Source organism: Patella vulgata, chromosome 4, assembly GCF_932274485.2.
Source record: "Patella vulgata chromosome 4, xgPatVulg1.2, whole genome shotgun sequence".
NCBI lineage: Eukaryota > Metazoa > Mollusca > Gastropoda > Patellidae > Patella > Patella vulgata.
This window is the reverse complement of record NC_065882.2, coordinates 7,856,837-7,871,786: the sequence shown is the minus strand read 5'-3', so window position 1 is coordinate 7,871,786 and position 14,950 is coordinate 7,856,837. Positions and strand designations below refer to the sequence as shown.

General features: G+C 35.2%; 1 protein-coding gene across 1 annotated transcript in view; it reads left to right on the top strand.

Moving 5' to 3' along the window:
• Window positions 1–4,599, top strand: part of LOC126817776 (alpha-N-acetylglucosaminidase) — a 35,406-nt gene extending 30,807 nt beyond the window's left edge. The window contains exons 4-7 of the mRNA XM_050544921.2: window positions 2,764–2,948; window positions 3,847–3,994; window positions 4,133–4,203; window positions 4,434–4,599. Coding sequence (XP_050400878.2) covers window positions 2,764–2,948; window positions 3,847–3,994; window positions 4,133–4,203; window positions 4,434–4,599 — 570 coding nt within the window. The remainder of the gene's footprint in view (window positions 1–2,763; window positions 2,949–3,846; window positions 3,995–4,132; window positions 4,204–4,433) is intronic.
• The last annotated feature ends 10,351 nt before the right edge of the window (window positions 4,600–14,950 follow it).

The following is a 14,950-nucleotide window of genomic DNA, read 5'->3' as shown; positions in this document are numbered from 1 at the left end:
AAGAAATAATAAATTCATAAAGTTGTAGATGTTTTTATGAATGTTATACCTCTACTTATATATTCATCATTATTCAACCATATTGAATTATTTTAAATCTGTATCAAGATATTAAACTTGCTTGACACAACCTCATAGATATTGTCACACACAAGTTCTCAGAGATTGACTTATAAGGGGGCAACAGAGTTATTGCTCCTGAACCCAGAAATCAACAGCCACTCAAACAAAAATAACTGGACAAAGCTGTTATATTATAGGTAATACTGGTTGGTGTTTTTACCTGTGCATGCTTTTTTGATACAGGACATAGTATAGGTAAGTATATATGTTAGGGGGAGGAAGTGGGGGGGGGGGGCATAGTATAGGTAAGTATATATGTTAAAGGGAGAGGGTACCTGTGTATGCTGTATAGGTAAGTATATTAGGGAGGAGGGGGGTACCTGTGTATGCTGTATTGATACATTGATACAGGACATAGTATAGGTAAGTATATATGTTGGTGGGGGGGGGGGATGGTATAGGTATGTATGTAAGGTCTGTCATTGAGTAAAGTAGAGTGACAAGGTGTAGTTTCACCTGTCCAACCTTGTGGGTTTTCTCATAGCCTTCATGAGGAGATTCTCAAACTAGTTGTTCTGTCTACTGAAATCATTGACCTACTACTGTGAATCTTCTGATCCTCATTTCCTTATATGATAGAAGGTGGGAAGGTGGAGCAACAGCGTGAGAGGGGGAGATATAAGGAAGTGGGGGGGGGGAAGGGACAGGGAGATAGGAAGGGATATAGAGAGGGAGGGAGAGATGGGGAGGGATACAGATAGAGAGTGAGGAAGATATGCAGAGTAAGGGATAGGGATGGATACAGAGAGAGAAAAGGGGGAGAGAGAGGGATTGGGGAAAGGGAGGATTATAAATACAGATAGAAAGGGAGCAAGAGAGAGAGAGAGAGATGTAGAGAAAGAGTGGAAGAAGAGAACGAGGGAGTCAGGGATACAGATAGAGATGGAGGAAGTGATGCTGTGTAAGGGAGAGGGATTGATACAGAGATAGGGAAGGGGGAAAGAGAGAGAGGGAAGGGGGAGAAGGAGGGTTACAAATACAGATAGAAAGGGGGGGAGGGAGAGAGGAGGAGATGTAAAGAAAGAGCGAGTGGAAGTGGGGGATTGGGGGAGTGAGGGATACAGATAGAGAGGGAAAGGAAGAGGGCGCTTGGATTGTTTATATTTTAACTGATTGTTTATATTTTTATATTTTCAGAGTTTAAAACATTAAAACATTTGAAAGCGAAAACATCAGCTGAAATACAAACAGAATCAGTAAAAGATTTAATAAAACGTGTGCTAGGTTCTAGAAGCAGTGAATTTAATGTTACTGTTGATTTTAATTTCGGACCACAAGGAAAAGATACATACAAGGTAGTATCTCAAACTGTAGTTATCAAAATATAAAATTAAGTTGTTGTTGTTGTTGTTGTTTATTACAGATTTAAGTCCAATAAAATAAATATAATATTATAGACAGGTTGATTTAATTAAATTATTTACACTCAATGAGTTGAAAATTGGTGAAAACACAACATAAATAAAAGGCCTTGTATTTAAAAAAAAGTTACTTTATAACACACTTAAAAAATTGCTGTCATGAGAAGAGAGGGCGAGTCATCTCCCTTTGTCATAATAAAAACCAGGTTAAAACAGAAGGTACAGCTGACTGATGTTTGGCGTCATCAGTGCGGATAGAAAAAACTCTGTGGGGGGGAAAAGAATGCGCTTGCTGGACCATTGGATTATTTACATATTAAAAACTGTACATCCAATAAGTTCCATATGGTTAAAAGTTAGTTAAAAGTCCTTAAAAGCAATCCACAAATTCAGCGTTTAAAAGTTATAGGCATTCCATTAGGGTTTTTCTTGTGTATGCCTCTTCCAAGATAAAAGTTACCCAAAAAGAAAAAGAAAGATGCTGGCTCACTGACCAGAAAGCCTTGGGTTCGATCCAGGTTAAGAATGTTCCGCATGATTTTCCAGCCTCCATTTTTCCCTGTCAGTAGTGCAGGAAGGAGAGCTCGGTAAGGAAAAGTTTCAAGTCATTCGGTTGGGATGTGTACCATTGCCAGCACTTGAAAGATCCCCTGACACTTGGGCATCAAAATAAGAGTTTGCTGAAGCGCTGCCGTCAAGGTAAAAATCCCCCTCTTTTTTGGTAAGAAGCTTCACCCTATTTCATTTCGTGTTCAGATTGCTCCAAGGGTGTAGTACTATGGTCTCTGCGACCGTATTATATCTTTAACTAATTATTGGGTTTCATATTATTGAGAAGTCATATCTCATGCACTTGAATTGAATGAATGATAGATTGACACATAAAAAGATTTATAATTTGGTAAACATAACTGGTTCTATGTGAAAACAAAATATCACCAGATCACTTATGATAGGAAAATTACTATTGCATCATTTGGCTTAGTAACCAATCATTATAATTAGTTATGTCATATTTGTCCAATTAAATAATTGACAGAGCTGTAGTGATGTTATAGCGATTGTTATCCATAGAACAGTGTTGTGTTATATTATGTTCAAACATTGTGTGTATATAATATAGTGATTGTTATCCATAGGACTGTGTTGTTTTATAATATGTTCAGACAGTCATGTTTATATATTATATAGTTATCCATAGAACTGTGTTGTGTTAGTAGGCCTATAAGAATTATGAGATAAATAAAGGAAAATAAAAAATTAGAATTATTTTTCCTAGATCGTTACAGAAAATGGAGTACAGAAAATCAGTGGAAGTACGGGAGTGGCCGTCGCTATGGGATTTTATTATTATATAAAATATTATTGTAACGGACAGTTTACATGGGCGGGTAAACAAGTGAATCTACCTGCAAACTTACCTACAATACCTTCACCTGGTATAACTAGAACCACCTTGGACAGGTATATGATTTTATTGTTACCTAATAACTAAAACAACAATAGATCTTGTATGTGTAATAAATCACCAATTTTACCAAAAAACCACCAGGATGCTTCTGCGATCAATACTCAAAGATTTTATATGGTAATAAGGCCCCCTTATCACCATCACATCCCTCCCCACCCACCCTCTAAGAAAATACCTGTGTTTATCGTTAGCCACAATCAAAGACTATAAACAAAATTGTCTTATTTCCCAGGTCCTATAAATTAATCTTGGTGTGTTTTACTGAATTTTTGGTATTTACAAATCAGCATTATTTTCCAGAACTTTCCTCAGTAATGAAGCTAGAATGCTCAGAATTAGATAATAAAGACTACAGTTTCATTATCTGTTGACTACCGAACCTCCCTTCTCAAAAATAAACTGGCTGTGTTGTTGTGGACACCTATTTCCTGCTAATTACTATATCACAGTAGAACCTGTCGGGATGTTGTTCCATCCTCTTCTGTGTTTCGTATTATAGGGCACCTGTTTGGTTATCGTTATGTTCTCACCTGTGTTTTATATTACAGGGCACCCGTTGGGTTGTTCTTCCGTTCTCATCTGTGTTTTATATTATAGGGCACCAGTTGGATTGTCCTTCCATCGTCTTCTGTGTTTTATATTATAGGGCACCAGTTGGATTGTCCTTCCATCGTCTTCTGTGTTTTATATTATAGGGCACCAGTTGGATTGTCCTTCCATCGTCTTCTGTGTTTTATATTATAGGGCACCAGTTGGATTGTCCTTCCATCGTCTTCTGTGTTTTATATTATAGGGCACTGGTTGGATCGTTCTTCCATTGTCTTCTGTGTTTCATATTATAGGGCACCTGTTGGGTTATCGTTCCGTTCTCATCTGTGATTTATATTATAGGTTTCGTTATTATCAGAACACATGTACAGTAAGTTATAGTTTAGCGTGGTTAAACTGGACAAGATGGGAGAGACATATTGATTGGATGGCTCTGCAGGGTATAAATCTACCTTTAGCTTTTACTGGACAGGAGGCCATATTTCAACGGGTAAGTTAGATCAAATATTTCGGCAAATAAATCAGATACCATATTTCAAACCTTTATAGTGAGAACTGCCAGCTCTTTATCTAATCTTCCATAATGTATCTTTAATCAACATTCAGGTTCATATTTTGTAATTTTAAGGTGTATATGAAGCTTGGTTTTAGTTTTGAAGATCTGGAAGAACATTTTGGAGGACCTGCATTTTTGGCATGGTAAATAAGTTTAAATTTTAATGTTAAAATATCTATTTAGGAAATATGGCATATGCCCTTTAAACCTTATTAAATATAATCTATCCTGGAAGTAAAATATAGTTTTTAACAGAAGACAATTTTAACCTTGAACAAAACCAAATTACCCATGACAAAAAAAAGTGTGGTAGGTTTCTAATTTTCATGGACCGATAATTATGGAATTTGAATAATTGATTTAACATTTCCAGGGCCCGAATGGGTAATATGCGAGGATGGGGTGGACCGTTACCACAAGCCTGGATTACAGATAAATTAGGTTTACAACATAAAATATTGGACAGAATGAGATCTCTTGGAATGATTCCAGTATTACCAGGATTTGCAGGACATGTTCCAGCAGCTACAACTCGGTAAATTCTCTCCCTTTGTTTCATGGTTAACCCAGATTTTATTCATGACATGTTCCAGAGGACCCAGAGAAAACCCACGAGGTTGGACAGATGACCCTACTTTTTGTCACGTACAACTGGGGAATCGAAACCACGTCAGTTGACTCAATGACATACCATATGACGCAACATGCACATGCTAACCATTCGACTATCCAACTCCCTCTGTAATATATATCAATAAAAACACTGATAAATAGGGTGACCACCCATCCCGCAAAATGCTTTCAAGTCCTGTGCCCTGAAAACCAGCCAAAATGTCCCGCAATTGTTCACATGCAAGATTTCTAAATATGCATGAATTTAGTCTCGTAGGGCGAGAAATGGATGAAAGCATGGACCTTTGTTCTTTCCATGCCAGTTTGCAATGCTGCTTATGTTGAGCGCAAATTTTCACTGATGACAAATAGTATATATTCATGTCAGGAGTTTCACAAGTATATATTTTAAAGAAATCGCTGATTATTAGAATCTGTGAAGTCTAACAAAAAGTACCCTCATTACTCATAAAACTATCTTGAGTTGTTATGCATTCAGAAGAAAATCACAAGTTATTACTACAAAATCAGAGTATTTCAGTACCATATTTCTTCTCTCAGATTGCTGGGGATGGAGTTTCTAGGCTTCTAGTCTTCTAAAAAATTTTGGGCAGGGCCAACATCAATGTTGATTTAAACTGAGCAATAAGTCATGTTTGCAATTTCAAAGACTTGCCTCTTTTAACATTTTCATTTGACCATTTTGGTTCTAATGAATCCATACATATAGATTATTTTTTATTTTGTAGTTTATTCCCAAATGCCCAGGTTACAAGATTATCAAACTGGGCCAACTTTGGTGAAAAATATTCGGAGTAAGATTATTTTGATTTCTTGATATTTAATATTTAAAAAAATAAACAAATTTACATCTAGTTTTAAAATTAAATATCTATTTTTAACGAGCAAATTGATTAATGGTAAAATGTAAGAATATCCCACCCACCCAGCATTATTTAAAGATATCAGTGTTTAGAAATGAAATGGTTAATACTTCCAGAAGTGGGTAATATTTCTTTAGATATCTTCTTTCGTGTCCATTTTCATTTTGTTGTGGACTCGATAGTGCAGAGTGCAGACCGCCATCCCCCACGCAGCTCAATTCAAACTGTTTGCAGTTGACACTCTCATAAATACATCTTGGTTTAAATTTATATCTGTAGCATTACTGAATAAATATTTTATATTCTACTTAATGCGATTTCCTTTGCCTCACAACCATCAGTATGTAAAGATGATGTTATTAAATTACCCTTGGGATTTGTTTTGTCTATTTTAGAACATATTTATTAGATTTTCAAGATCCAATGTTTAAACAAATTGGTTCAAGTTTTATCAAAGAGGTAATTTTTCTCACAAATAATTTTATTATTAGTTTTAAATTTTTCGTAGTATTTATATCTGATACAATATGCCTATAATATATCACATTTATATAGATTGGACGGTCTAATGATGACCGAATGATTAGTGCGTGTGCATTGTATCATAAGATCTGTCATTGAGTTAACTGATGTGGTATCGATTCCCTGGTGGTACGGTACATGACAAGGAGTAGGGACGTCTGTCCAGCCTTGTGACTTTTCTCCGGGTCCTCTGGTTTCCTCCCACTGCTAAAGACCCCCACACGCAGGTGATTTATTGAAATAAAATTGAACCATATGTTTGTCCTGAAATGAACTAGTTTGTGTCAAGTGCATGTTACTATAAAACAAGTAACATTTTACTATAAAACTTATATTTAATATTTTACTATAAAACCCTATAGAACTTATACCATTTTACTATAAAACTTATATTTAACATTTTATTATAAAACTTATATGTAACATTTTACTATAAAACTTATATTTAACATTTTACTATAAAACATATATTTCACTATAAAACGCTATAGAACGTATACCATTTTACTATAAAACTTATAAATTTTACTATAAAACTTATATGTTACATTTTACTATAAAATGTATATTTCACATTTTAATATAAAACTCTATAGAACTTATACCATTTTACTATTTTAATATAAAACTTATATGTTACATTTTACTATAAAATGTATATTTCACATTTTAATATAAAACTCTATAGAACTTATACAATTTTACTATAAAACTTATATTTCACATTTTACTATAAAACTTATAGTTCACATTTTACTATAAAATGTATATTTCACATTCATACTATAAAATGTATATTTCACTTATAACATTTTAATATAAAACTTATATGTTACATTTTACTATAAAATGTATATTTCACATTTTACTATAAAAATCTATAGAACTTATTCCATTTTACTATAAAACTTATATTTCACATTTTACTATAAAACGTATACCGGTATTTCACATTTTACTATAAAACTCTATAGAACTTATGCCATTTTACTACAAAAATTATAACATTTTACTATAAAACTTATATGTACTATTTTCACTATGGGGTATGTAACATTTTACTAGAGTATGTACCTTTTGTTAAACAGACTTCAAGGTTTTACAATATGCTTTATTCAAAATATATTTTACACAGATGGAGAATGAATTTGGAGTAGATCATGTTTATAATGCAGATTCATTCAATGAAATGACACCAAGATCAAAGTAAGAATTACACATAGATATATGTCATAGTTACAGATTATTTTGAAATAGTATAATGGTTCATAAAAAAGTCAAAGATACATTATGTAAGAGTTATGTCTGCATATTTTCTGGCTTCAAATGAATTTGATAATTTTAAACTAACTATATACATTTATTCACATGACAAGCCCATAATCAACTCTCTAGAACTTCATTAAAGATACATTATGGGAGATTAGATAACGAGTTGGCAGTTCTCACAATAATAGTTAAAAACTAGATAATGTAAAAACAATTTGCTGAAAATTTCAGTCAAATTGATCTACTATGAACCGAGAAATAAGCGATCAAAAGTTTCGCATAGCCTCGGTCATCATTACTAAAGTCGGTACGACAAAAAACATAGTCTCGATTATCCATTTAATCGTTAAATCGAGGGAAAGTTATACAGCAAATCGGATCATAATCCAACAATTATGGCAGGTTAGCGTTGACATCGAGAGTTGATTATTGTCTTGATACGTTAATTAATGTCTAATTTATAGTTCATATAACATTTCAGGCCTAAAGAAAGACCTACAATAGGCAGATTTAGCTCTTGCATAATGTATGTTTAAGCATTAATATGACACCACCCACATAGCCTACCAATGACGATCTGATTAAAATACATGAATATCTGACTGGTTGTAGTGGAAGGTTGCGTCAGATATTTGAATATTAATCAATCAGCGCTGACATTTCTAGTGGTTTACCCACAGTTCCGTGCACCTTACTCCAGAAACTAGCCGTAACAGAATGTTTCATTGTCTAATCCCTCGCATTATCCAGAACGTGGGTTATATAAAAACTCTCCCAGATCCTAGTGTAGTAAAGACAAGTAAAATTCTCCAGTTCCACTAAAAATAGACAAGATAAATCTACGATACATTACTGTAAACTGTGTGGTTGGTGGGAAAGAGTAGTTTTTTATTCTTTGTTTCTGTTTTTGTTACAGTCAATCAAGTTATTTACAGTCAGCATCTAGAGGTGTTTATCAGGCTATGATTGACGCTGATCCACAAGCTATATGGTATGTGCATAAATAGTATTAATTGTCCCTTTTTCAGAAAGATTTTCACACAGTGTTGAATGTGATAGAAAAAGACACAGTTGGTATCCATGACAATTTATTTTGGGGAAAAATGAAAATTCTAAAAATTGATTATAACTGGCAAAAACCTTTTATGAAGACGTGGGTGAAGTGATTAAGAGATAGCATTGCTCCCTTGATGAGTTTGGACGTGAAGTACCTTCAAGATATTTCGACTTTGTCAGGGATGGTACCAGCGTGACTGTCAGGGATGGTTCCAGCTGGACTGTCAGGTGTGGTTCCAGTGGGACAGTCAAGGGGGGACTAGCGGGACTGTCCTGTCAATGGTGGTGCCAGTGGGACTATCAGGGGTGGTGCCAGCATGACTGTCTGGGGTGGTTCTAGCGGCACTGTCAGGGGTGGTACCAGCGGGACAGTTAGGGGGGTGCTAGCAGGACTGTCAAGGGGTGGTGCCAGCGCAACTGTCAAGGAAAGAGTGCCTATTTGTTTGAATGGAATGAAAACAAAAGATGACGACCCATGCACGCATTTATGTACGCGTAAAAGATCCCCTTGGCAGTTGAATAGTAGGTGGTAACGCTGTTATCTGGCTAAATTTCTCTCCCTACACATTGCACATAATCAAAATGATAGAACTATTGTTTTGTTGAATATAATTTTCATCTTAGGTTGATGCAAGGTTGGTTATTTCACTATCCATTTTGGGGCCCACAACAGATTGAAGCTTTACTTACAGCTCTACCACCAGTGAGTAAACATTACCTAATAATTTAAACTCGTATGAAGATGTAGAACAACTAAGCTCAAGTATCCCCAGGTTTTTAGCCTAGCAGTTAAAAGATTGTTCAGATAATTTACCCATAGGTCAATAAAGAGAGAGAGAGAAATGGGGTTTAACGTCCACTCAACACAAACTAGGTCATTTCATAACTAACATATGGTTTAATTTTATTTCAATAATTCGCTTGCGCGTAGTTGTCTTTAGCAGTGGGAGGAAACCGGAGGACCCGGAGAAAACCCATGAGGTTGGACAGGCGACCCTACTCTTTGTCACGTACAACCGGGGATTCGAAACCACGCCAGTTGACTCAATGACAGGTCGTATGATACAGCACGCACGTGCTAACCATTCGGCCATCCAACCCCCCATAGGTCAATAAAGTTTGACTGGTTGATAAATTTTATAGCTCTAGTCCTTATGTAATCCAATCTGATTAAAATACAGATTTATATTTTTTTTTTTTTTTTTATACATTCAATGGTCTCTACTACATGAAGATCTGACCGGTTGTAGAGGAAGGACACGTCAGAGGTCATACCAGCGGCTTTTGACCCTATGACATCAGACATATGATTACCCACAGTTCTGTGCACCTCATGCCAAAAACTCACCGTAACAGACCGTTTCAGATACTAGTGTAGTAAAAACACGGAAAACGAAATTTTGAACTATAAAAAACAAAACGAAATAGGATCTGTGTTTTAGTCAGATTGAATGTAATCCTACATCCCTCGATTTAAAGCACTGTAAGGATAAAGGCACTGAAATGGTTCATGGATGTTATAAGTATATGTTAAATGATTATATTACATCTTCATAGATGTTTTCAGGGTAAATTGATTATATTAGATCTTGATGGGTTTTTTCAGGGTAGAATGATTACATTAAATCTTGATGGTTGTTTTCAGGATAGAATGATTATATTAAATCTTGATGGTTGTTTTCAGGATAAAATACTTATATAAAATCTTGATGGGTGTTTTCAGGGTAAAATGATTATATTAGATCTTGATGAATATTTTTAGGGTAAAATGATTATATTAGATCTTGATGCGGAACTTAATCCAACCTATACTACAACCCATTCATTTTATGGACAACCGTTTATATGGTGTATGGAACATAACTTTGGTGGAACTATGGAGTTATACGGTGCCTTAGATCCTGTTAACAAGGTACATTATTTTTGTTAGCTTCATATGGCAGATTAAAGATTGGATCACCGATTCCCTTGTGGGTTCAATCCCGCGGTTATACACGAAAAACAGAAAAGTTGCTTACCTATCCTCTGGGGGTTTTCTCCAGGCTCGTCAGTTTACCCACATGGTTACAGATGTGGATTGAAAATCCGTTGTGGGTTCAATCCCACGGACAAACAGAAAAGTTGCTTACCTAGCCTTAGGGGAAGGCATTGCAAGATTGGAAATTGGCTTTCCCTTTGTTTTTTGTATTTTATTAATATTTAAAGAGACCTTTCAACAGAAGAAATTTAGGTTGTTGCTAATTGTAATATATTGTTTTATTAATATTTAAAGGGACCTTTCACCGGAAGAAATTTTGTGAATTCTACAATGATAGGTACCGGTATTACACCAGAAGGTATTTTCCAAAATGAGGTCGTGTACGAGTTTATGAATGAAAATGCTTGGAGAACAGAACCCAGGAATATTACTCAATGGTAAAAAATTTATTTAGGATTATTTTATCTTGTAAATGGTAATCACTAAATGAGGGGGAGAGAGAGAAGTGGGGTTTAACATCCCCTCGACACAAACTAGGTCATCTTGGGACTAGCATGGTTCAAATTTATTTCAATAATTAGTATGTGCTTAAGGGGGGGGGGGCGTTCGTTAGCAGTACAAAGTAATTGGAGGACCCGGAGAAAACCCACGAGGTTGGATAGGCAAGCCTACTCCTTGTCACGTACAACAGGGGAATCGAAACCGTATACCCGTCTTCATTATCCCAGTCGGTGCAGAAAAGTAGGACATTAAACCCCATTTCATTTCTATTTCTTGATATTTGAGACGACTCAGTCTCCCCCACCCACCCCCTCTGTTCTTACAGCTCGTTACGTCAATAATTTTATTTCAGGATATCTGATTATGCCCGACAGAGATACAGACAGTTTGATATAAATGTTGATACAGCGTGGAACATTCTGCAGGTGAGTTGACACCAATCTGTGATTCCGTAACATGACTTATTATTAATGTATCAATCCTTTAAATAGATATAAACAAAGGATAAGTCATCTTCTACGATTTTAATTTGTAGTTTAAAGGGACTATCCCAATTTGAACAATAAAAGTCTGAGTACGTATGAAATTTAAGCTCCAAAATATAGAGGAATGGTATATTTACCTTGTCTCAAAATTTCAGCTCAAAATATTGAGTTGTCTGGATGTGAACGTCAAAACTGTTTATTCAGACTCGCAACCCTTTTAAGATTTCGGTACAATTTTCTCGTTGGGTGACCTGATAATCGATTCCGTGTACACTGTACAGTGAATGACCCATGTGCTGTACTTGATAACAAAAGGTAAATTTCACCTGCACATTATTTTTATAAAATGAAAGGTAAATTTCATCTACACATTATTTTCATAAAATAAAAGTTTGGTTTTATCAAGACACTGCATAATACAGCTTGGGATTTTAACACAAAATTAAGCAGTTTTATTCTTCAAAATATTATTGGGATTGGCCCTTTAACATCCTACTTTTCTGCACCAACTGGGGTAATGAAGACAGGTGTATATGTCATACAGGCAGGTAATCTGTGATGTACTGCCAATGATCATCTATAATGTATCTTGTATCATAGCTTCCCCCACACCACACCATCCAACCACCCTCCCCAGTAAAATATTAATTATATGCCATATTTATTCTCCTTTTTCTGATTTTTTCACATTTTTTTTTATCTCCTATTATTTTATTTATAGCAAGTAATGATTAATAAGCCTATTTATTATTTTATTTATAGCAAGTAATGACTAATAAGCATATTTATTATTTTATAGCAGGTAAAGACTAATAAGCGTATATATTATTTTATTTGTAGTAAGTAATGACTAATAAGCATGTTTATTATTTTATTTATAGCAAGTAAAGACTAATAAGCATGTTTTATTTTGTAGAATTCTGTTTATCAGTGTAAAGATAATCATAATGATGGTGATCTAGTCTTTCTCACTCGTAGACCAAATGATCTAAATGAAACTTTAGTAAGTAATTTCTCTACTCTACTTTATATATGTGGGGGATTTGGTTGTCTAATGTGTGTGCTTTAGATCATAAGGTCTGTCATGGAGTCAAGTGGCGTGGTTTCGATCTCATCTTTTATGGAGTAGGGTGGCCTGACCAACCTCGTGGGTTTTCTCAAGGTCCTCTGGTTTTCTCCCACTGCTAAATTGGTACCAACCTAGTGTAATAAATATTTATATTAAAGATATTTTACAAACTATTTATATTAAAGATATGGTACAAACCTAGTGTAATAAATATTTATATTAAAGATATGGTACATACCTAGTGTAATAAATATTTATATCAAAGATATGGTACAAACCAAGTGTAATAAATATTTATATCAAAGATATGGTACAAACCTAGTGTAATAAATATTTATATTAAAGATATGGTATAAACCTAGTGATTTATACAGAGCTTGGGACTATATGGTTGTAGCATCATCAATACCAGGATTAGCAAATAATGAATTATTCAGGTAACAATTTTCATTTATCCATCTAAATATATATCAAAGAGAGAGAGAGAAAAATGACAGACGTTATTATACAGCGTGCATGTTCTTACCATTCGGCCACTCAACCGCCCAAATGTATATAATATATATGAAACAGTTGATAGATATTATCTGTGTTGTTGAGAGTTTGTAACTTGTGTGCTTTAGGTCATAAGGTCTGTCATTGAGTCATGTGACATGATTTTGATTCTAAGCTTTTATGTGACAAGGAGTAGGGTTTCCTATTCCTCCAGTTTGCTCCCAATGCTAAATTCCTCTACGTGCAGGCAAATTATTTGGATAATTATTCTATTTGTTACCAATCTGATTAAAACACAGATCCTATTTCGTTTTGTTTTTTTATAGTTCAAAATTTAGTTTACTTGTCTTTCCTACACTAGGATCTGGAAGATTTGTTATATAACCCACGTTCTGGATGATGTGAGGGATAACACAATGAAACGTTCTGTTCTGGCGAGTTCTTGGCATGGGGTGCACGGAACTGTGGGTAACCCACTACAAACATCAATGCTGATTAGTTAATAAAGTACCTGACGTCATAGGGTCAAAAGCCGCTCGTATGGCTCCTGACGCAACCTCCCACTACAACTGGTCAGATCTTCATGTAGTGTTGGCTATCGAGAGTATAATCAGATTGATTTGTTATAGATAGGATTTAGTTGATATTCTACAGGTTATTTCTATCAAGTGATGATAATATTATTATGCGGCAATACTATATACTGGAAAACACAGGAAAACACAGGAAAACAACCGGAAAACACCGGAAAACAACCAGAAAACACCGGAAAACACCATTTTATACTGAATACCGGAAAACACCGGAAAAACACTAAATACCGGAAAACATGCTAAATACCGGAAAACACCCTAAATAGGTAACCCGGAGCCTGGTCTCTGTGTGCGGTTTTGGACCAAGTGAGCGCCGATGAAGGAAGGTCAAGGTCATTACGATGTTCGTTTTACAAATAGCCACCCCCCCTCAAAAAAAAAAAAAAAATTTCCGATTTTTTTTTCTCCAAACTTTTGTTGATGCCTATTATGTTTTGAATGTTTTAAAAGACGCAATCAGTCTACCTCCATCATTGACCATATTATATTTTGTATTTTAATTTTTGTTTTAAGTAAATTTCAGTAAATTTCAGTGTTTCAGTATGTCAGTAGGTTAAAAACTGCCCTCGGAGGGCCCCATTATATGCCGGTTGCGCCGGTCTCCTGATTCTTACCAGTAACGCTGGAATCAGGGTGGTACTAATTAGTGGAAGGCGCGACTAGGCCAACTCCTCCCTAGGTAACAAAAAAAATCGCATCATAAAACAGCAAGTATCATCAAAAGCGAGTTAATAAATCTCTGAATAGTTCGAGTTGAAGTTCAAGGTTTAACCGCTATGTGTCCTAATCACCAAACGAAATGGATGCCACGCAATTCTTGGACAGGCTGTAATCTGAAAAGTGTCTATCCTTTCCAAGAGCTATCCATCTCGTTGGAAGGGCTAAAAATCTACTTGTTTCTGAGCTTACTTTCATTCCAGGATCAAATATAATCACTTGAATCATAATAATATTCAACATATTCCATCATATTCCGAGGGCCGCACACATGATTTTTTTTCTGGATTACTTTTCGAGCTTTTTTCTGCAACTTGTTGACCAGTTTTCCTTGAGAAAACCCCAACTTTCGCCCAATTGTCCATGAGAAAAGTACATATTCTATCTTACTACATTGACGGGAAGTGGTAAGCTGGACGTCTGTAAAAAGGGTTGATCGATAAATTTTCAAGGAATGAATTGTTGTTTTTGTTTGTGAAATAGAGGACTCTAGCCGATGAGGCTACTTTCTCCCAGAACCTCAGGCAACCAATTTGTTTTATGTACTACTATCGTAATAAAACATTACTATGTTATCCACCTCCTGGTGGCTGAAGAATGCGTATTCGGAAAAAAATGTCCCTGAGAAAATGTTTTTTCCGACAAACGATATTCGAGATGTCTTCTGTTGCACAAATTATACTGCACTGTGTAAGAACTTGCATCCTTT